This window comes from Poecilia reticulata, chromosome 16 (assembly GCF_904066995.2).
Source record: "Poecilia reticulata chromosome 16, P_reticulata-male-v2, whole genome shotgun sequence".
NCBI classification, from domain to species: Eukaryota; Metazoa; Chordata; class Actinopteri; order Cyprinodontiformes; family Poeciliidae; genus Poecilia; species Poecilia reticulata.
In genome coordinates, this window is record NC_088845.1 from 24,712,706 (window position 1) to 24,735,602 (window position 22,897).

The 22,897-nt window shown below is 40.7% G+C and overlaps 2 protein-coding genes across 3 annotated transcripts in view; both read right to left on the reverse strand.

The window, feature by feature from the left end:
- The window catches only part of LOC103478348 (eukaryotic translation initiation factor 3 subunit H), a 70,609-nt gene extending 57,196 nt beyond the window's left edge, over nucleotides 1-13,413 (reverse strand). For both annotated transcript variants that reach the window (XM_008432112.2, XM_081616846.1), the window contains exons 1-2: nucleotides 13,256-13,413; nucleotides 4,305-4,461 (exon numbers count right to left, since the gene is read on the reverse strand). In XM_008432112.2, the coding sequence (XP_008430334.2) occupies nucleotides 4,305-4,461; nucleotides 13,256-13,357 (259 nt within the window). In that variant the 5' untranslated portion in view covers nucleotides 13,358-13,413. The remainder of the gene's footprint in view (nucleotides 1-4,304; nucleotides 4,462-13,255) is intronic.
- A 794-nt stretch (nucleotides 13,414-14,207) lies between these two features.
- LOC103478347 (double-strand-break repair protein rad21 homolog A-like) lies at nucleotides 14,208-22,590 on the reverse strand. Its single transcript, XM_008432111.3, has 14 exons — nucleotides 22,437-22,590; nucleotides 20,565-20,755; nucleotides 19,941-20,070; nucleotides 19,746-19,845; nucleotides 19,558-19,664; nucleotides 19,203-19,400; nucleotides 18,937-19,062; nucleotides 18,710-18,835; nucleotides 17,320-17,543; nucleotides 16,801-16,954; nucleotides 16,560-16,708; nucleotides 16,154-16,333; nucleotides 15,291-15,374; nucleotides 14,208-15,183 (listed from the first exon to the last, which is right to left on the reverse strand). The coding sequence occupies exons 2-14, from the start codon at nucleotides 20,706-20,708 to the stop codon at nucleotides 14,992-14,994; spliced, it is 1,914 nt and encodes a 637-aa protein (XP_008430333.1). The 5' UTR covers nucleotides 20,709-20,755; nucleotides 22,437-22,590; the 3' UTR covers nucleotides 14,208-14,991.
- Nucleotides 22,591-22,897: the final 307 nt, after the last annotated feature.

Genomic DNA, 22,897 nt, shown 5'->3' on the forward strand with positions numbered 1-22,897 from the left:
GTGGGAGGCTCGCAATGCAGCAGTTTAAAAGCTTCCACTAGAAACACCCAGGCTGGCAGAGGAAGGTTAGGATGATGAACCGTAAGAAGGCTCCGCTTGATAAACTTCACACGACCAGCAAAAAGGACCTGCAGCGGATCGCTGATGTTTCCCTCGGGAGGGCTTAGAAGATCCTCTATCAGAGCAGATCTCCTACACATCAGATCCGTCCTTCCAATGTCTCAGATACTACAAGAGAGGCCAAAAGCTTTATAAGAAACGCATCACAAAACACTTTTTCGCCCTAACAGGACCCCAGAGTGTGGTGGCGCGCAGCCAACTAAAAATATAGAGGTTTAATTAAGTTTTTGAAATTGTTTGCAACGTTTCACAACCTAATGCTTTTTTTCTGTTTCCATCCGCTAAGGCTGGTACTAGTGCGATCGTTCACCTGTGGTCAGCTCTGACCCTCTAGACAGGAACATGTTTTTAATTCAACACAATATGAAGAGCAAAAATCATGTCACAACACTGGGTTCCTTTAAATCAAGGCTAGTTACTGTATGATGTTTTTATGGTGTAAAGCACTTTGAACTGCCTTGTTGCTTAAATGTGCTACACTGATAAAATAGACTTGACTAGAACCCAACAGGATGAAGTGAAATAGGGCTGCACATTAGGAAAAAACACAACCAAATATCACATCCAAGCAGACCTACCAGTTGCCACAATGCAATATTGCTATAACAACTGTAATTCAATACATTGTTCAGCTTGAAAGTGAACATTTGAAATGTATTTCTTAATGTTTTTCTTTCCGAAAATGTTATCAACTAAATCTGCACAGAAACTGCACAATACTTCCAGTAGTTGCATTCAGCTCCAGCTCAAACTGTACACCTGCATCGCAGGGTCCAATAATTCACAGCTCACACATCATGTTCGCAGACTGTGCGACCCGACTGCTCGCACTGTACGCGATGCGTCGAACTCTTGAATCTGGAACAGCAAAGGAGAAGGAAAACAGAAGTGCGGAGACGCTCGCCAGAGAATCCGGTGCAGGAACAAACATGCTTCCTTGACAATTTCTGCCATTCTGTGTGGCAAAAACTTTGAAAATGTTCCTTTTTCGCTTCCATTTCAGCAGCCTGAGAGGTTCGGGTAAATTTGGCTTGTGGCGCTTCTTCGACTGCAACACGCCAATCCCTCATCTCACACTGAGGAATGATGAGCCACAGAGGCAATGTGTCAACAAAAGGCCAAAACATTTAGACCTTTTGCTAAGCCAGTTAACCCAGTATCTGTGGGTTTGATGCTACAAGGCAGCTAAAACCAATATAGTGGATTTATTGCAGCACATGTATCCAAATCCACTCTGACGACAGTGATTTTGTCGTCGAAGTATCAGCATTATGATCCAAAATGCTTAAAATTAACTTTAAAAAATAGGGTTGAAAGATATCATTTTTTTCATGATTGATGAAATCAATCATGAAGAAAAATGTAATTGCTGAATACTGCAATATTGATTGCATCAGGAAACCAAATGTTCCTGATGCTTTTGTTTCCTTTGCATCGTTACATTGTTTAAACTCCCATTGCAGGCATTAGATCGTTACGGATCTCCTTCTTTGGAGACATTTCAGTGCAGGAAAGGAGAAAATATGAGTCTGATGTTTGCAGAGTAGCTTAAGCAAACATTGAGAGCAGCAGAAGTGGTTTGAGGCCGTTACAGTAGCTGTAACTGAGGAAACAACTCCACGGCTCTACGGAGGAACAAAATGGAGCTTCGGGAGAAATCGGGAAGGAAAACAGAGATGGATCCCTGCTATTGCTAACAATGCTAATAATAAACATTAAGTACAATTTTAACGACTGCCAGCAATATACATTGGCTCTGCTTTGCTAAAGTAGTAGATGCTACTTGTGATTTCAGAATCACCTCCACTCATAAATATTTAATGACTGGAAGCAGAGCTGCTAGGTGGGTGTTTGTTGTTAAAATGCTACGATGTTTTACCAACAATGGAATCCAATAAAGCTAAAGTGTTGACAACAACAGTTTTGTTTTTTTAAATCCTGTTATGTCCTAAATACAAGCGTGGGACTGGAATAATTGGTCCCAAAGTCTGAAAATCAGCCTTCACTGTTCTGAAGTTTCTATTGGTGTGATTTTATCCCCCCACCCCAATTCATTTTACAAAACCAGGGTAAAAACAACAGAACAGGAAATTTCAGCAAATCTTTAAATCCAAATAACCTGATTGAGAGCAGATATCATTGTTATTCATTTATTTATGAAGCCATCAGTGACTGACTGCCAACAGCACACCATTTTTGTGAATCGTTTTGCAGCATAATGTACTAAGATGCTTCAGTTTGCAAAACAACTTTGGTTTAGCGAAGTGATCATGAACAACTCTTAGCAAATAAAAACTGAGCAAACACATCTAAACGAGTCGGCTTATTGGAAGGTTAAAAAGTAGATTCCAAAGTCGGCAAGCAAAGGCCAAATACTTAATACAAGGAAAATATCTGTAGACTCAAATATTACTGAACATTATAAACATTTTAGAGAACGATCGATATAACCTGATTGTTAAACTCAGCTCTTGTTTTAGAAAATCATCCATATTTTTCGTCAGAAATATTATTTAACGCCAGTTTTGGCCTGAAGCGCAACACTTCAGCTCTGGTTTGTGCTGCAGGTGTGCTGCAGGTGTGCAGAGGTTCCGAGGCGGCCCACTCCAACGGCAGCGCAGATGAAACGTCAACAATTAGCCGCTGCATAACACGCGGCGCAGGCAGCCGAATGGCCCAGCTGGTCAGCTGTTTGCGTGGGCAGATAATTCAGACTGAAGTACAGGAACAAAATGACCTTATGTACAGACATAAAATCAATTCACTGCGATGCGGCTGATCAACCGTTTTTACTTCTGTCACCGTCTCTGGCTTTGATTTAGAATCCCGGCATCACAGAGTGGAGAGAAATCATCTTCTGGAGGACAGGAAACCTGCAGTACCTGGCGTGATCTAATATCCGACGGCATGCTCTCAGTTAGGAGAGCGAAAGTTGGCAGGGACTAGAGAAACGTTGTGAATTTGGTGCCGCGCCGTCAGATCACCTGGAGCCTGTCACCTTTTGCAGATGGATCAGGATCCCTGTTGGGAGGAATTCTGTCCCGGCTCTGTGAATCTGCCAGGAGTCGCAGCGAGGCCGTCGTCGCTGAGGCCCTCGTTAACTTAAGAGTGGCAGATGGGAAACCCGGCCCTTCAAAAGTCAACATCCCAACAAGCTTTGGCTCCCAGCGATGCAAAAACACACAGTGGACCAGCGTTCCTTACACTAATAACCTTTAGCTACCAGCGGTGAGTGTGTATCCTTGCTTGGTTTTTGGCAGCTGCTCATTAGTAACCAAGGCCTGTTAGACTCTCCTCCCTGTCCGCCTTTCCCTGCAGCTGCCCTCCCTCAAACCAGCTTGCAGTGGGATGTGTTGAGCCTAGCTGGGAGCGGAGAGGAGTAAGGCTCCGGCAGAGGTCAGAGGGCACGGTGGCAGGAGGATAAGAGGGGTGGAAAAACGGATGTTTGCAGATGGGGAAGAAATGAAAAGGTGTCAAGAGTTGTCCAGAATCAGATCTCAGGGAGTTAAGTAACGCATGTTTTAGAGGTGAAATCATGTTGACTTCCCTTCCACTTCACAATTACACATTTGAATACTTCTGTGAGAGAGAATCAAAAAAATATTCATCACAATGAAATATTTTTACCTCTACTCCTCAAGGTCCGACCCTTAACTAGCTTAGCGCTAAAGAACAGAAGAGCTAATCCTCAGTCGAGTGTCAGTGTGGAGTGAAAACTTATGTTGAGCAACTCTCGCTCCGTTTTGTGAGCCAACAATGAGATTCAAAGCTGATAAACGATAAAGTCGTTTTGACCCGGCTGTCGCTCGCCGTGATCAGATAAAGTAAACTATTCCAAGTCCAAAAATAAAACCATATTTTCCACAGAAACGTCTCAAATTAACGCTCCTGCCGCCATCTGGTACATCAACCCGAGAACTTCGGCGCTAATTAAAAACCTAATCATCCCAATTTGCGGTTTATAACGGGCGCACGGTGGAATTTAAATGACAAAGCCGCTGTTATCAGTAATGAACGGAACAAGGAAGCGGTGAAATGTTACTGGAGCGTTCAAATACGATGATCTCATAAATTTGTCGTCGACTGTCGCTGGCGGATCGCGCAGCCACAGCAGCTCAGCTGAACTGCCCCGCCCGCTGAGCTGTCACTCGTTTTCAGCCTCTGAGCTGATCGCTTTCGGTTACCTTCATCAAAGTCGGCGTCGTCCTCGGTGTGCTGTGGGAACGGGAAGCAGTTAGTGATCTCCAGCCGGTCGTCGACCACCAGGCCCAGCAGGACGCCCTGCACCACCTCGCTGCCCTGGCCCTCTTCCTGGTAGTGCTTAATAATCTTCAGCACCACCTGCGAAAGCAGAGGGAAAGAAGAAGAAAAGAAAAAGAGGCAAACATCACTCAAGCTATTTAACCAGAGCAAGTGGAAATAACTAAAAAAGGAGAGTTATTGAGATCTTTTTTATTGCCTAGCGAGAAATTTCATTTGAATTTCTGACCTGAGTTTCATTTCCTGTTGTTCCTACTTAATTATCCACCGATTTATGTCATCAGGTTTAAATACGTCTGTGCTTGTCAGCTAGATTTGTCCTGATTAGTGTGATTGAAGAGCATTACCGTCCGTTTTCAGAAGCTAAAACGTTTCCATTTCTTCCTGATCTTCTGCAGAAGAGCTGCAGCACAAACAAATTAAGCCTTTTTAATTACCATAAAAAAGGACAATACAGACAAAAGCTCTGTGACCTTTGAATATAGTTAGCTGTTCTGTGAAAAGTAGATATTAAACAAATGACCTAATTAAATAATGTATTGCTCAGTGAAAGTAATCCATTTTTCATTAAGGATCGTGTTAGGAGTTCCTTAAAACACACACACGCGCGCGCCTTTCTAAAAGGAATATTTTCATCCAGCGCGTTGGAAAATTTAAATACTGAAAACACAAAGACTTATGTACCACCACTCCAGTCAGACTACTATAAAATGTTAATAAGCAATGTGGGAATCCTTGTACACAAGCCTTTTAGAACAAAGAAAGCATTTTACTCTGTCTAAATGTGACAAACATGTCGGGAATTTGCAGCAAACGCGACATGACGCCGAAAAGGTCTACAAAACGTGGCTTCTCCCGATGGCTTCCCAGATAAACCAACAACCTGATTATGCCCTCTGACGTCTACATTAGAAAGCACTTAACCACGTCAGATTAACTACACGACTAAGGTTTTCTCCGCATTTCTATGTTTGTGATGAGAGTTTCAAAGTTCCAGTTTTGAATCAACATATTTATCTGCCATGTTTAGATTTTTACAGCAAAAGACTTAAAAGTTCAGTATTTTTTTTAATTGAAATTTTACCTCCTCCTCCCCCAACCTATTTCACCCTGACACTCCTAAATCAGTATCGTTTTGTAGGAATTGTTTTTCTTCCGGAACATCTGTTAGATTAAAAACAAAGAATCCTTTTCCTTCTTTTAAATTACACTTTTTATGCTGATTCATCACTTAAAACTTGTTTGTGGCCATGTCACGTCTTGTTCAAGCCGAAGAACTGAGAGCAACGCAGAAAAGCAACATCTGACCAAAACCTGCGAAAGAACTGCCTGATCTTTGCTGGCCTCCATCTTGAGAGTCCACTTTAACACACCTGATTGAAACGAATGGGTCGTTAGCAAGTCTCTGCTGAACCTGATGATAGAGTGAGGAGGCAAATCAATCATTAGCAGAACGTGTGCTGGAGCGAGGGAAACGACAGAAACGGAGCTGCCAAAGGAGCAGAGATGGTGAACCCTCAAATACCTGGTCTGTTGTCTGTTATTCAAAACTAAAACACTTCCTATTCTTCTGAGAACCTGAGCCGAACAAATCCATCAAAACCGTAAGACGCAAAAAATATCCAGTTAAAGCAAGATTGTGCAATTTGGGTTTCTGTAACAATAGATTAGGCCCCACGCATCACCAAAACTACGGCATGTAATCAATCTCGCAAGTTTTTATGCATTTTCTCTGGGCATTGAAGGTAAAAAAAAAATATTTTAATTTTCTAAAAATATGCGTTTGTTCTTTGGGTTTTTTAAAAGGAGAAAAAAAATCTGCATTTATTTGCAAATAAGAGAATTCATTTGGATTTAGGATCCAATAAAATCACCAAGCAACTACATAAGACTTAAATTACAAATAAACTCCCTGCATCAAGTTAAACGGAGCAGACACTGAAAAAGCCAAGAACGGTGCTGCAAGCAGAGTTTATGAAGCTTGAATGTAGAAGAAATGTAAGCAGATTCCAAAATACAACAGATGGCTGACCTGCTGTGACACCAAAACACAGTCAGTTCCTGTTGCCCCACAGGTCCATTAATACCCTCTCACCCCAAAAAAGACATCTAGTTTCAGAAGTAATATTTCCCAAACTAATATTTCCCACAAGGTTTTCTTGAAAAAAGTTGGGTATACTTTTTTCCAAGTTTACCCAGTAAGCATTTCCACCTCTTTATGTTCTAAATTGCCAGCATGGAGATCAATTGTTTCCATTTTAACGTCAAGGTTCTTCTGACATCTGCTTAGTTTGTTGTTAGTTTTTTCTTAATTAATGAACTCATCATTGTTTTTGCTACATTAAGCGTCATCAAATATATAGCAACAGACAGTGGTGAGCACACTTCCACTAATCCACAAACATGGTAACAGAGCTTAGCCTGTTCAGCGTTTTTGCTAACGTTTAAAATGTTCAGCGCACTTTTCTTCCTGTAAGGTAAATTTTCCAGGAAAAAAAAGTAAAAAGCACTACTTTACTTAGCTGTTTAGTAAACTTCAGTAAACATCTTGTTTTGAAGTTTTGTTTATCGACTGTCAAGATGTTTATATTCGTGCTCTTATTTTGAAGTGGGTAAAGACTGTTTCCTCTCCCCCCATAACTTTAGTTCAAACAAAAGAAAAACGCATAAAGGAACAAAATAAAGCACAAAAATAAAATATCTAAAGGTATTACCTATAAGTTATGTCAAAATTAAACCAGTGCTTAAGGGTTATAGTTTTTAGAGCGCAGATATAATTTTAATTTCAGTTAGCGCTTTAGCTTCAGCTAAATACTGTGTTGCTGTAATGCTTTAGTGCTAGCAGAACTATTGTTTTGGATTAGGTCTTTAGGGTTAGCATTGCTAAAGTTAGATGTGCCCACCACTTGCAGTATACATATTTTACATATATGCACTGATAATGTAATTGCCACATCTCTAAGTATGAAAAGTCCTCAATAGCTTGCAGTAAACTGTCTAATTCCACCCTTGGTATTTGAAGGAGAGATTCTGGGACACATTACTCCGGCAATCACAGATGGGTTGGGTGGTGGAGTAGCAAGCACCACCTGCAAACTCCATTCCTGTGCATCCAACGTGAACAAGCATAAAAGGCCAGCTGGTATTCAGCACCACTTGAGGAGGAAATGGTCTACATCTACATCTTTAGGAGGGCGGGGGGACAAATGTATATTTAGAGCTTTTTGAGCATATATTGTGATACCAAAGGCCCTCATACTTTATATATATATAAAGTTAATTCGTCATTATAGGAAGTTAAGTATTAAAGCTAGACAAAAGTGCTCTCTGTAGGATTTAGAAGGCTTGTTTAGCTTCTAAATCAGTGTCACTAATGGCAATAATGCTGTCCTTTTCCCCCATACAAACAAGCCCACAAAAACTACGGCAACCAATTAAAGAACATAGAGGCATCGGAGAAAACAGGGAAAAAAAGTCATGCAACCCTTCTACAGGAACAGAAAATGGTTTGAGGAAAAAAAAAAAAAAAAGCTGAAAAGCACACTGTAGACAGGAACAGCATAAATCACACTGATAAGAGTGTGGGCAGGTCACAGCCAGAGGCATTAATAATACACACATACACATCTACACGGGAGCAGGGGTGGCAGTTCTGCACCCATGATCACAACAAAACAACCAACACCACTATGAGGGAGCCCTTCCTGGTCACATCGGCCCCCGCGCCACTCACACACACACACATATACGCATGATGCGGGCCCGTCCTGGGAGATGATTTATTTTCGCAGAGCGCCGGACTTGTCATGCAACAAGTTAAGAGCTGGGGGCAGTGAGGAAAGCGACGATATGAGGTGGAGCAGAGAGAAAAACAAATCTCTTTCCCTGGCAGACGGGCTGCCCGAACTCGTTTTTTTTTTTTTTTGAGTGAGAGAGTGAGAGGAAGAGAGAGGAGGAAGATCTGATCAATAGGTTGAAGTGGGGAGAACCAAGAGTGAAAACAAAACGAGGAGGCTGGGGAGGAAGAGGGACGCGGCTCTGCAGCAGACAGGTATGGTAACAACAACCGAGGAGGCGAGGATCACCTTCTCCCTCACACACCTGTTCAGGCCTTGGCTCCATTTTTCGGCCGTCTAATAGCTTTTCCAAGCTTTTCATCCCATCAGTGAGAGCAGATATGCTTTCAGCTATCTTAGCTCTTGGCAATCTCTCCATCGCGCACTTAAAAGTCGTCCTTCTGGAAACAGATTGGGAGGGTGAACAATAATCGACTGAAAACATCTGCAATAAGGTCAAACAAAGGGAGCCGCGTTCATGTTGGGAGAAATTCCTTAGTCCACAGAAACGCTTCAAAAGCCAGTGGGAGGTATGTGTGTGTGTGTGTGTGACTGGAGAGGCATCCGTAGTACAAGGAAGAGGAAGGAAGGAGAGGAGGTGGGGGTGGGGGGGGGCTTCAGTGGATTCAGCTTCCTGGTGCTGAGTAAATGCCATCAGGTATTGTAAGCTATTCCCAGAAAGCTTTGAGTTTGTGCAAACCTGCATGAACACAACCCCAAAAAAAAGGAAAAGAAGAAAAAAAAAAAACACAAACTCTCTTCAGCGTCATCTTTTAATGCTACCCACTCTCTTACAGAGACAAATTTATCGATCTAGCTCACCGGCGGCTAACCTGGCAAGCTCACCTCATGTGAGCCTCCCCCTCTAAGTTGATGTGTGGACGGCATATTATAAATCAACAAGCTTAAAATTGAATTGTGCAAAATCAATCGTGATGCAGATCTCCCGTTGGCTACCTTTAATTCTGATCATAAATCTTCTCTGGCTCACACACACAACAACAAAAAAGAAGAAGAAAAAAAAAAGAGTGCATATTCCCGACACAACGGGGCACAAATTAGGAGAAAAAGAAATGATCCCTTTGATGAGTTTAGTCATTTTTTTGTGCACCGCTCGAGTGTGGTAGATGGACGTAGGGTCCTAGAGTAGACGGAGAGTTCGCTTTAGTGAGGAACGAGTCGTCTGTTGGGTTAACCCGTGGACGAAGACGGCCGCAGAATCTTTTCGCCTGCCGATCTTAACACAAACGTGTTTGTCCGTGGAGAACGGAGCGTTTTAATTCATGTGGAAGTAGAGTGGTGCACCTGCTCGCTCTGCTGATTGTTTGCCGCTGCTTCGTTTCGATTCGGGCGGGGACTCTTGGAGGAAAATGAGATGACACCTGGTTTGAAGTGGCTCGCAGAGGCACGCAAATCAAATTAGAAATAAGCTTTGTGTTTGTGAAGAATGGAATTCCAAACACGCCGCGCGTCGTTCAGATAAGAGCCGCTTGCTTTCTGCGCTTGGCGCGCAACGCATCTCAATAAGTTTGAATAATCAGGAAAGCTAATGCGTTTCAATATTCAATTCAATAAGTGAGAAATGGTATCATATCAGTGTATGTTTTGATATAAACACTTCAGCTTTTTTCCATAGAGTTCAAATATCCATAGAGACAATGAATTTTATTACAGATATGTTTTAGTATGCATAAAAACTGCTGACTTGACAGTCAGTGACATACTCCACGATGGGGGCAGGACACAAAAGGTCATTTCTAATTAAGCTCTTTGTTCTGAAAACATCCATGTATATTGATGGAAAGTTTAGTGGAAGGAAAATAAAGTGTCCTACACTGTGCTGGATTGGTCACTGAACTCACCTGACCAGAACAACTATAGAAAACCAACAAGTTATAGTTAGGAGCGAGATGGGGGACACGGCACCCAGCAGCACAAGGAAGCTCAGCTGTGCTTGATCACTCCACACCATACTGCATTGAAGTAATAATTCATGTAAAAGGAACTCTGACCGTATATTGAGTTCTAAACCTGACCTGGTTACAGCAGTTCTGTCAGGAGGAATGGGCCAAAATTTCAACAAATTGTTAGAAGTTTATGGAAGGAAACTTATCAACTTGAAATACTAATCCAATACTAAAGAAATGTATGTAAATGTCTGAATAAAAAAACGAACAAAAAATTATCAAAAAGTATCTCACTCCTTAAGGTGGCATTTAGAGATTTAGCCATTCTAAGTGACCTAAAAGAGGAAAGATTTGGTCTCATTTAAGGTCAGACAATAAGGGGAAAAAGGTTTTTTAACACAATCTGTGCAAATATTTCAGATGACTGCAGACTGTGTGATGAATCTGAATGCAAGTTTCATTTTTTGAACTTATTTTTTCTATGACATGCTATTTTACTGTGGTGCATCAGTGTTTTTAGTGCTGGTGCACAGCAAGAGCTAGATCTCTCCCTTAAGCTTATTTGTAAATAGTTCAGATCAGGATAGATTTTTTTTCTTTTAAACCAGCCACTAAGCAAGGGGAAGCAGCCACAAATATCGATTCAGGATTTCAGAAGCGTGAGCCGGATTGTGAAAAAATGCTTTTACGACGGGAAGTAAAAGATCTGCTCTCTCCGTGGCATGTGATCTATGTCACATTATTGTGTGACATATTCCTGACAAGACCGGGGCTTATGGGCCTGAGGCATGTGTAAAAGCCTCAGGGGAAGAGTGGAGTTTTCTGCCACTGTGTCTTTTTCATTCTTATATAGGCTTTGAAACTAAAAAAAAAAAAAAAAAAGACTGGCAGAGTCACAACGAATGATGAGATTAAACTCCTTCTGAGAGAATACCCCACCACCCGCCCTTTTTTTTTATTACTCCCAAGAGCTTTTCACATTCATGCTGCTAAAAATACACCCCACAGTGCGCCCTGACTTTATTCCTAATTCACGGCACATAATACAGAGAGGCGCCTGACGTACGATGCGCGTCAGCATGAATAAAAAGCGGCTCCTCTCTAGATTTTCTTCTTTTTTTCTCAAACACAAAACTTGCTTGATATCCGTGGGTGCTCAATGGAAACCCGTGGCTTTGTTGAGATCCAATTCTGTAGCGACACGGACCGCTGAAACCTCTTCAAAAGCAAAAAAAACAAAAAACAAAAAAAAAAAAACCGTTTCCTCAACGCAGCGACGGCGGTGCCGTCGTCTACGTGCAAACCCTGCAGCTAAACCTCTGACAGGTTGGTCATGATGCAACGCAGCGGCAACTGCTACGTGTCAGTGCTTTCAGGTAAGACGACACCCATATGGTTGCCTGAAAAGAAATTAAAAAAAAAAAAAACTCTCTACAACTGTGCAACCCTGCTCTTAAAAGTGACTTGATTAAAAATAGCTGGCTGACAAGGGGGCAAAAAGAGGAATTGGGGAAATCTAAATCGTTCCAGCATTTTATATTTAACTGAAATATTTAGATGAAAAAGCACAGCCAGCGATATGAGGACAACTTTAAAGAGACAGCCAAACAGAAAGCAGAAAGTGCTGCGTACAAGTCATGCTGCTGCATGCATGCGTCCTATAAATAAGCCGCTTAGTGTCCAAATGCAGTTTAGGGTCCAAAATGAGGGAGAATCCAAGTGAATCCTAATGAGACAAGTTTGTCCTCTACTGTTTGCACAGAGGTACTACACAATGTAAAGACGGTTTAGGATTCAGATGATCACTTGGGAGAGATTAAAACGCAAATCGATCGGATATTGGAATATGGGAAACTTTCCCCTTCATCAGCAAGTCGGATAAAAAATGTTTAACCTCTTCATTAAATACATCAAAACTAAGATTTCCCACCACTTTCTTTCAGTCGATAAAAACCTGAACCAAAAGCACATCGTTTGAAACACATCAAGTCAGATGAAAGCTTGGAATATTTGAAGCGATGCAGAAATTTTGGGATATTTATGTCATTTTTTTATGCTTTCTTTTGGATTCAAAATGACTAACTCGATCAAACAACCTTCATAAGTTTTTTTTTTTTTTTAATGGTTCTTTAAATAAAAAAAAGAACCGGCTGCCAGACCTTAAGGAAAATCAGAAATTGGCATATGTTGGAAGGATGACAGATGCATGTGTAATTTGAAAATATGTATACCCTACCATCTGAGCAACATCCATGTAACAGAACCATAAATTCACGTTTTTATAAATGAGCTTGTGTGTTTTTGTGTGTCCTAAATTAAACAGAAACTAAAGACAATGCAATTCTTTTGCTTTACACATGGAGCTCACAACAATGTGGTTGTTTAGTGAGTTTAGTCATGTCACCATTCTATAACAGATGTTTTTCTTTACTCTGGCCATGAACAACGTATGCACAAAAGTAGCAGCACTTTCGTTTGATTATATGCACGGCGTGCTGTCATTTCTCAGACCATTTTTTAAGATTCGAGACAACTCTGACTGTTTAAGCCATTTTAAAGGTTGATTTCGTTTTTCTATTACGTCAGATTTAAATTCTGCAAAGCAACGCATCTCCATATTCTGTTTTACTTTGTCCTCGCCTATTAGAGCTGCAGTAAATGATGACCCGGATAGGAACCATCACTGCATAGGAACCATGTGAACTGAATTAGAACACAATAACAAAACCAAGATGTTAAGTTAAACCAGTGACGCAGACTCACAAGCAACTTTGATGCCCAAAGCGAAGCTTGAGAATAGCTCTCTTCATTATCGTGTGGCGCAATTATAAACAGGGAGGTCCTGGTTTCCAAATTAAACGCCCATGTAAAGTACTAAAGCTAAAAGAAGCTAACATATTTTTATTATACGTCTATCAGCTCAAACAAAGTGTATATCTTTATGTAATGTGCTAAACTAAAGAATGACAGGTTGTGTTAAAGGATAAGTTGAATAAAATAAGTACAACTAACTGTTCATCATCTCTCCGCCATGATGATGCTAACACCTTAGCTTCTAGCTAACACCGGTTAGGTTGCTGTACAACACCAACAGTCTGCATAAGGTCCAAATGGAGCAACTCGGGTCCTTACCAGTCCCTCAATTTGGATCTGTTTGACCGGAGAGTCCAGGGTACCGCCTGTAGAAGCCATTGGTGTGCTGGATGCTGAACTGGACTCCTTACGGGAAGCCATTAACCGGGGTCCACGCGAAAGAAAAGGGGGAGAGATTCAGGCGACGCACGTGTCCTTTCCTCGGTCCGTGTGGAAACAATGAGAAAAGTAAATTCCGTTAAAAAGAATTGTACTCATTTATTTAAAAATAGAAGTAACAGAACTCTTTAAAAATAGATTTCACTTTTGGTATGTTAAGGCTTCACAACAGAAGAGACCCAACTAGTTATAAGCAGTGATGTTTAAAAATGCACTAAATGATGTTAAGACTGAACTGATTGAGAAAGATTGCACTTTTTGTAAGTTTGATGATTAATAAATTACTTTAAAATGACCTTATCTATAAACCTGAAATAAAAAACAGGTTTTGCATTGGAGTTATATTGAACATTCTACCTCATTTTTTTTCCTCAGCAGAATTCACAGTATCAACTTCAACAAGTTTTTTTTTAGCTAATAAAGTGATTATCCACCAAACAATCCCAAAAAGTTTTGGGGATCTTAATGGGGTTTATTTGGCAAATATAAGATTGGTCTCGGTTTCCTTTTTATTCAAGTAACTTAGTGGAAGTGTTAAGGCCTGGGTGCATTTAGTGAAGCTGAATAAGCAGCCAACTCGCAATTTTACAGGAACAATTACATTTTTCACACAGGTTCAGACTGTTCTCCTAACCCAAAGAAATGAGACCATTTGAAAATGACTCATTGGTTTGTTGATCTGAAACATTTAAATGTCACAAAAGCATAAACAGAAGACATTTTGTACCCTTATCTTCACAGGGATAGAAAAGAGTGTGCATTTGTTATGACAAAGGAAAATCTCTAAAATATTGGAAGTCTAAGTAAAAAGATGCAGAGTGACTTAACCAAGTACTTAAAACACTTTATTTCAAATCTTTACAGATGTATCACAACTAGAAGTTACCCAGATCTAAAAAGGTGGGATGGTGAACTTAACTGTAACAAGTACATTACCTAGTTACATAATGCAAAAAGGCAAGCATAAACATAAAAAGGTACAAAAAATCAAATTTACATAAACCTTAATTGATGAACTGCCTTAATTATACATCTGAGTCATGATATTTAATGCCAGATAAGACTTTCAAATTTAATGAGGGATTCACTCCATTTTTGTTTATAAGAGAGCGAGTGCAACAGAGAAGTTGGGCGAGGTTACACTTCTGAACAGTAAAACAGTACCTTTCCAGAACATCTAGTCATTACAGAGATAATGTGATACATTGGGCCATTCATAAAAATCTTTTTTAGCTGAAACAGGGCGACTGATACAAAACTTGTGGAATGAGAAAACAGAAATTTAACTTAGAAAAAACAGACTGCAGGAAAGTTTACAAATTGATGACTGAAAAAGGGTTTGCTTTATAAATATCCTTGTAAAACATTCCTCACTCCGTTTGAACCAAGACTACTGCATGATCCGATATTTATTACAGTAAAACCATGTTTTGCTTTTTTAAACGTTCTGAGCCCCTTACCCTTTACTTCCCTCCCCGTTCCCTAGGAAAAAAAAAAAAACAAACAAAAAAACTGGGCTTATTGGAAAACACAATAAAAAGGCAAAGAGTCGAGTAATTTAAAAACAAGAAAACAAGTATGCCTGTTGCAAGCAGAGTGTTTGTTTCTTCCAATGTCTAAATGAGGTGGAATTTTGGTCCGGCCGTGGCGATGATGTCGCTGTAGGGCTCCGACTGAGTGACCTCGATGGCTTGCTGCTTCTTGAGGACGAGGAAACTGTAAAACTTGGCTGCTGCCTGCTTTCTGTTGTTGTTTCGGCACAGTTCGAGCAGACTGACCGACTCCGCACCGGTCTTCGCCATGACGCGCTGTGGAGGCCAAGAGACGTCAAAGGGGGTCAGGGAGCGTACGATTATCATGAGAACAACAAATAAATACAGATTCTTGATTAATTTTACAATCAGGGTTCGTTTACCTGCAGGCCGTGAAGCATCTGTTGGGTTCTCTTGTTCCATCTCTTTTCTTCTTGATCCTGGTCTCCAGCCTGGCCTTCCTCTTCCTGAGAACCACAAAATAGCAAAGAGTTACTCTGTAAGTAACTATTGTATCATTTTCTCTTTACACAAAAGTGTTGAACTAAAGTGTACAACATAAAGCTAAACTATTAACTTTGATTATTGCTGCTATGTCACAGCATGTTAGTTTGACTAATAGAATTAAAACTCCAACTAACGATTATTTTAGCAATCAATTGACTGGTTATTTTGACAATCGAATAAAATTCATGGCACATTCTAGAGATTTTTCATTTAACCATTTGGCCTTTTTAGACAATATTTTACTTTAGTCAAAAAGATTCAAGTACATAATTAAATTCCTTTAAAAAAATGTTTAAAAGAATGTATTGCCTGAAATGCAACAACAAAATCCCTTTAGTAAATTCGAATCGGGTGAAGTTCCACTTTAGTTTTGGCTAAGATGTGTTTACAAAGGTGTTTCTATCTTAAGTGCAAAATCAACATTTTCTTTCAGTTTAATTGCTCAAAATATTACACTAGTTTCAGAAAAACAGCCCATTTGAGTCTGAAAACGGCAGATAATTCATTGATTAAAAAGTTAATTGAAAATTATTTCATTAATCAATTAGTTAGATTAATCGTTTCAGTGGTAAATAGCATTTTACAAAAATATAGAACTTTCCCGTTAACTTTGGAGCATTAAACCATTTTTTACTTAAGGCCTTCATTAAATCCCATCCCATTCACTAGTGACAAAAAGCAATAACTTTCCATCCTTGCAGGGAAAAATAAATTTTAAAAAATTGCAGTTTCCCCTCACCTCCTCTTCTTCGCTGTCATCCTTCTTATCTTTTTCCTTGTCGGTGAGAAGGTCAAGTTCTGGGACAAGCTGAGTGAGGTTGACACTGGCCTCCTCTGGGGGCAGATCAACCTGAGGCATGTCTAGTCTTTGTGACAAGTCTGAGCGGTCAGCCACTTGCTGCTGCTCCAGGGGAGTCATCTGAGAGAGCAAAGAGAGCAACGGCTAGGGTGAAACTTTGAGTCAACAGTCCATTTTATTCCTCAACTTTGGCTACTCTCATTTATGAAATTTACTATTTCAGAAAACTTGGTCATTTAGAACGACTCAGATTATTTTCACAACCTAAACTATGACCATAAATAATGATTTGTAGCATAAAACAGGAGGATTTTCCACAGCTTTGCTCTCAGATCCATAAACTCACAGGAAAGCTTCCCTCCTTGTCAACGGGCTGCTTGCGTTTAACGCCACGGGGGGTGGATGGGGGAGGCATCACCGTCTCATCCAAAGTTGTCCTGCTGCCTTCCATTGTAGAAGCTGCCAGAATGCTGGGCTCCTCCATGATCGTCTGGTCTGAGGGGGGGGATCATATTACAAATATGAAAACACTGCATTCCCCCTCTAAACACTGGAACAACTTCTTTGCTTTCTCCATCTTGACTTACCGATAACGTCTCTGTTCTGAGTCATGATCTCCTCCCTCGGCACCTCCGGGTTCTCCAGCTCTTTGAGGAACTCGTCCAGACTGTCCGCTTCGCCGCCCTTCCTGCGCTTCCTCAACTCGTCTGGTACCAGGGGGGTCAGGCAGCGGGTGAACATCTGACAGAGATCGGACGTTACGATTTGGAACAGGGGCTCGTTTTTAAGATGATTGCACACTTTGCTTAAAAGGTTGTGCAGCAAATTTAATTCAGCCACAGAACAGACGCAAAAAAACATAGCGATGCGTCCGCACGCCTTCTTGTTTAGTATTCGGAGCGAGTGAAAGAGAAGGGAGGAGGGTGAGACAAAAAAAAATCGCTCGCTTTTAACTCCTGGTCCCCAGGTGCTCTCATTTTGAAGTTGAAATCAAAACAAAAACTGGGTCTTAACACATTTCTCCACTCTGATTACAGTTTTGAACCAACCTTGACAACATCTGCCACTGCCTACAGTGGTGATTCGGCATAACGATCCCTCTGTACCTTGAGCAGCCGGGCGTTCCAGAGCGGCTGAGCAGGCAGAGAGAAAAGCTTCTCAACTCCTCCCGTCTCTTTCCACATCATGAGCTTCTTAGTGGGAGGGGCCAGGTCCAGGGTGGTCACGATGTCGGAGTAGTCCGACAGCTGGGCTCGGATGGTCTTACTGTCCAACTCTTTGACGCTGTCGACAATCAGCTTCCTTTTACGTTTTGCCTTGGTCTCTTTCACTAGAAGGAACAAAAACAGGCAATGAAGATGCTGCTCCTCTATTGCAAAACATAAAAGAACAACAAATATGGAGTGTTTATTTAAAATACAGTAGTAAACTGGACCCTTTCTCTATTGTTTGGTCCAGGCTATGAAAAAAAGGGAACTGCGGAAATTGTTTAAAAAAAAGAAAATGAGTGTAACAAAGCTAAATTCTTAAAACTGAGATCCAATTTACTCAGTCGTTTGTTCGCCTTCTGAAACCTGTAAATAAACTTTAATCATTTGTACTAAAGTTGTTTTTTAAAACTATGCAAAAAAAGATATTTCTTTAAAAGTGTCTAATGCTTTCAGCACATTCAGGGGGCTTAAAGGCAACATTCATGCCAATAAGAAACACATGGAAGCTATTCAAACAATTACAAAATAAGTAATTTGTCGATAAGAAAGGCAGTTATTGGAACCACAGGAAGCTCCTCTACTTTCTTGCATTACCTCACCTGAGCCATGAGGACATTGAGCTGCTACTTTGAGTGTAAAACTGTAACACAGCAGTCATGTCTGGTGAAGAGCCTTAACCCCCTCGCTTTAGCAGGAATTTGAGAAATTTTGTAAAGGTCAGCAAAGCTGACATTACCATGACAGCAAAGTATTAAACACTCCAGGGAGAACAAGTTCTTGTTCAGTTTCATCATTGGCAACTTGCTCATGTCACAATTCCTTTGCTCAGTAGTGAGGTAAATAGCATTAATCTATGCTTTAGGATGAAAACGATACAATTACCTTTGTGTGCAGCTAGTGTAATAATTTATCAAGGCCTTTATAATCTTTACAGTTGTGCATTTTCTTAAAAATAATTTTTTAAAATACTGCTAAATAAATGGGTTTATTGTTACCACCTTTTCTAATCTCAAGGGAAAAAAAATCTCGCTTTACATTCTTCACAAAAAATCAAAACAGTAGTTTTCTTAGCATGGGCTCAGAGTTTAGAATTTTACCACGGGGACAACTATAATCATTACTGTAAAGGAGGAGCAATTGTTCAAACAACTTTTAGTGGAATTTGATCACACTTCAAATAAAATTTGAAAGAAAATGTATTAAGAAAAGTTTAAGTAGTGTCTTAATGATTGACAAGTTTTCATTTTCAGTAGCTTAGCATACTCAGTGAAATAAAGAGGCCTACCAGTGATGTCGATGGGCTCCAGGGCAAAGGCCTCCTCTTCGTTGTGAACCAGAGTCGTCTGTTCTGTTTGGTCGGCCATTGCTGGCAGCGGCTCTGCTGGGCCAGAATCAGGACTGTCTGGACCCGCTTATCAGAAACGCACACAAAAATAAAGTTATGCATCCAAGATGTGAGCACTAAAAATACACTTGGTGTTCCAAGAAGAAAAAACACCCGGCTTCACTTACGTGAATGAAGGTTGTCAAAGTCATCCTCATCATCCCCGTGATCTGGAGGCATCATGACGCTCTCTGTGATCGCTGGCGGATCATCAAAGATGCCACCTCCATCTTCAGAACTCAGCAGTTTGTCAACTGAGACAGAAAAAAAAAAAAAGACATCAACTTCCCTACAAAGGTTCATTCTAATATTAGAACAACACAGTTTTTTTCTTTAAAAAAAAATTAATAATTGAATCTAAAAAAAAAAAAAACTAAAAAAACATGCTTGTTACCAAGCATTCCGCCATCGCTGTTGCCCATGGAGCCGTCCCCAAAGTCGTCATACTCCATGTGGTTGGATTTGTCGGGAAGGTTAGCTGGGCCCGGCTCAGCCTCCAGCAAGAGGTTGGGGTCAGTGGCTCCCTGCATTATATCATCTTCAAACGTGCTAGCGTCACGCATCATCTCCCGGTCATCCATGCCAAAGTCAGCTGAGGAACCCAGCAGAAAGGATTGTTAGTTTTCTAACAGAACAACCTTGAATATATATGATTCATATGCATGCAAGGTCAAGTGGATATAGACAGGACAACTGGCTGAGTAAGGGCTGTTGTGAACTGAGACGTAAACAAAGCAGCCATTTCCTACCAAAGTCGTTTTCCTGCAGCAGGCTGAGGTTTCCAACATCCTCCCTCAAGGTGATCTCTTCTGCTCTGCTCTGGTTCAGGGTGAACTGCTGAGCCACGTCGATGTCACTGTTGACAACATCAGATGACAATCAGATGGCAACGACCTTAATATCCCCTGAGTAATTGCTTTAAATCTGGCCAACTTACTCCAGATCAGGAAGTGGCTGGTCAAAGTCATGGAACTCCTCAGGTAAGGTGATGGCATTATATGCAGCCTCTCTATTTTCCTCAGGCAGATCAACCACACCTGGACACAGAAATAAGGAATGACTGTATGCAGAACACAACTTTCACCCCCACCATTTATTTTTAAACAGAAGCAAAACCTTTCGGACAGTTTACCTGGCCTGAAGGCCATTTTGATCTTGATGAAGGCTTCATTACAGTCAGCCAGCAGGTACTTGGCCTTTCTGTGGTAGATCCGCACCACTCCGAGCAGCAGGTGACCGGACGTGCGCAGCGCCATCTTCACCTGAAAAGCGGGAAGTAGGAGATATTGCAAAAAAAAAAAAACAACTCACTTTTACAGGACACAGCTTGTACTGTAAGAACAAGCCTGATGTAGCTGTTCAGAAAAATGTATAATGTACCATCATCAGATGCTATATTATTTCAGTGGGATTTTTCAGTTTTGATGCATAAAATAAAAAGAAAAATTGTTGAGATATTTAAGCTGCTAATTAAAAGAATGGTACAATAAAAGCATAATTGATAACAGATCAATTATTTTTGCATTGCTATTACAAACGTAAACAGCATGCAAATACAGGTTTTCAAAAGAAATAAAAAATACACACACAAAAAAAGATAATACCATGCAAGTTAGCTGCAACCACTGATGTAAAGTTATGAATTAGCCCTATAATGGACAGCAGCCTGATGAAGGTCTGAATGACAGAGCAGGGTACAAACTCCCATCAGCACCAGCACTTGGTTTCAACTGGTCTAACAGTCAAACCTCCTTACCTTAGGTGAGATGATGCTCTCCACACTGCTCTCCAGGTTGCATTCAAACACATGGGCCTTGGTCAGCTTTTTGTCCCAATGGGCCGCCAGCCAGATCTTGGCCAGCGGCCCACGTTTGCTGAGGACAAAGTGGGCGTAGAACATTGCCCTGGTTGCCCTGGTTCAAACACGCCAACTGTGGTGTGGTTTACCTGGAAAACAATTAAGATACATATAATTTACACGGTTAACGCAAACTATCCAAGAAAGGCGTGTTTGGACGCTACAAAAATTAAACGCCGAAAAGCACCACATACAAATCAGTTTGTCATGTTAGAAATGTCCTGCGGTCGATCACATTGAGGATTAAAAGCTTGCAATGAGTAGTTTTGTTTCAATAACTAGGTGGGTAATTTGTCATTTTTGCTCATTTAGTGGCAAATTGGCCTTCTGTGCTCAAGTAGCGTTTCTAAATCCAGGCTGATTTAGTGAGACGGAAAATGGTGGTGGTTCTTCATTTTAATGAATCTAATCCAGTGTTTCCAAAAACCTGGTCCTCAAGGCACACTGACCTGCATGTTTTAGATGTTCCTCTGCTTCAACACACCCCATTCAGATGATTGCAATTCAGCAAAACCTTGTTAATCAGCCATCAATTGAAATCATGTGTGCTGAAGCAGGGAAACATCTAAAACATGCAGATCAGTGTGCCATGAGGACCAGGGTTGGAAAACACCGATCTAATCAACAGGTTGTAAAACATCACATTCTTCACTAATTCACTTGCAGCTCACATAAAACACAAGAAAAAAAAAGGTTGATTCCAATATCTGGTGGACTGACTGGTCTCCACTCATTTTCAAGCATATTTATACCAAAAATAAACTGATAAAATACATGATTTTGCAAACTGGTAAAAGTCCAATGGTAAATGGTGTATATTGATATATCTACGAGTATTTTAACAACCGTTTCTTCCTTCCATATACTTGTTTTTATTATTTTCTCAACATATTGTTTTGAGGCTTTTCCTCTGAAGTCGGAGAAAAGTTATCCAAGGCAAAGAAAAACGCATCAAATGTTAGGAAATTGTTTCGTTTGTAAACGAGAAAATTTGTCTTTTGTGTGGAACTACTTCATCAATAATGGTCCAATATCCAATGAGGAAACATGTTTACGTTTTTTTAGTAAAAAATGTCCCATTAAGATGCGTCGAATTCGTTTTCTCACAACTTAGCCAACGTTACATGTTAAAGAGAGATAAAGAATTGGACGATATCAAAAGCTCTCGTTATTCAAGTCCCGTTATTTTTTAGTCAAGGGAAGGGGGGGGATACTGGAAATGCACACTTTTACCTTATTTTGTTACACACTTTAAACTTTTCGCTGCAAATCGAAATGCGACTTTTTTTGCTAAAATAAAGACCAAAAAATTGTCAGAAAATAAATGTACGTGACTTTATATGCATTCAATTGCAAATAAGAACAAAAAGCGCCAAAGCGATGGGGCGCCAGTAAATAGTCGGCGCCATCAAGTGGGACGAACCAAATTAGCCGACTGCTAACCACAAAAGGAGGAACGGCGTCGTCAGCTTCATACATCGCGTGGCCAAGTTTAAATAAAATCGTTAATTTTAGACGAAAATGCGACAATCTTAAATCACACAACAATAAAAACTCCATACAAGTACGCAAAGTCCTCAGGAAAAGGCGCCGCTCGATGGCTGCTCATACTTTCTAAGCCCCTCATCAGCTCAACACTGTCGTTAGCCGATGTCCAACGGCTCTTCATACAATGGAGGCCGCAACGAACAGACTCCAGCATGCATGCCAGTTTCGTTACATAAAACACCAAAACCAGTGCGTTAACATATCCGCTGCAGACACACTTACCGAGAGGAGCCCTCTTAGAGTGAAATCACAAAGATTAAGTAATTTCTCCCAGCGAGCTCTCCCCTGTTGTACTCATTAAAACAGCCAAGATGGCGCCAGCCGCCTTCCTCCCGCTCAGCGCTGTCCTTTTAAAATCTACAGGATGTTTACAGTCAAAAAGCGGCGGAGGAGGAGGAGTCTGTCGGGGAGGCTGATACGCACCACAGACGACAACCTGCTGTGAGCGGCGACAGGAGATAGAGGGCGCTGTGACACAAAACCTATCCCAGGAATAAAGGCATCTCAATCAACCATGACAATAAAATCTGCATTCAAATACTGTACAACTAACAAATCTAGTAGCCATATGCGAAGAACTTATTTAATCTCTGAAATTACTAAATATTTTTTAATGAAGTCCAAAATGCACACAGTCAAAAGAAAGAGAAAAAAAAATAGATTTGCTAAATAAAACAGGAGAC

Coding starts and splice junctions, on each gene's coding strand:
- LOC103478347 (XM_008432111.3), bottom strand. CDS start 20,708: ATGTTCTACGCCCACTTTGTCCTCAGCAAACGTGGGCCGCTGGCCAAG. Junction 19,846..19,940: donor CAAAATGGCCTTCAGGCCAG/GTAAACTGTCCG, acceptor TTCTGTGTCCAG/GTGTGGTTGATCTGCCTGAG. Junction 16,709..16,800: donor TCAGAACAGAGACGTTATCG/GTAAGTCAAGAT, acceptor CCCCCCCCTCAG/ACCAGACGATCATGGAGGAG.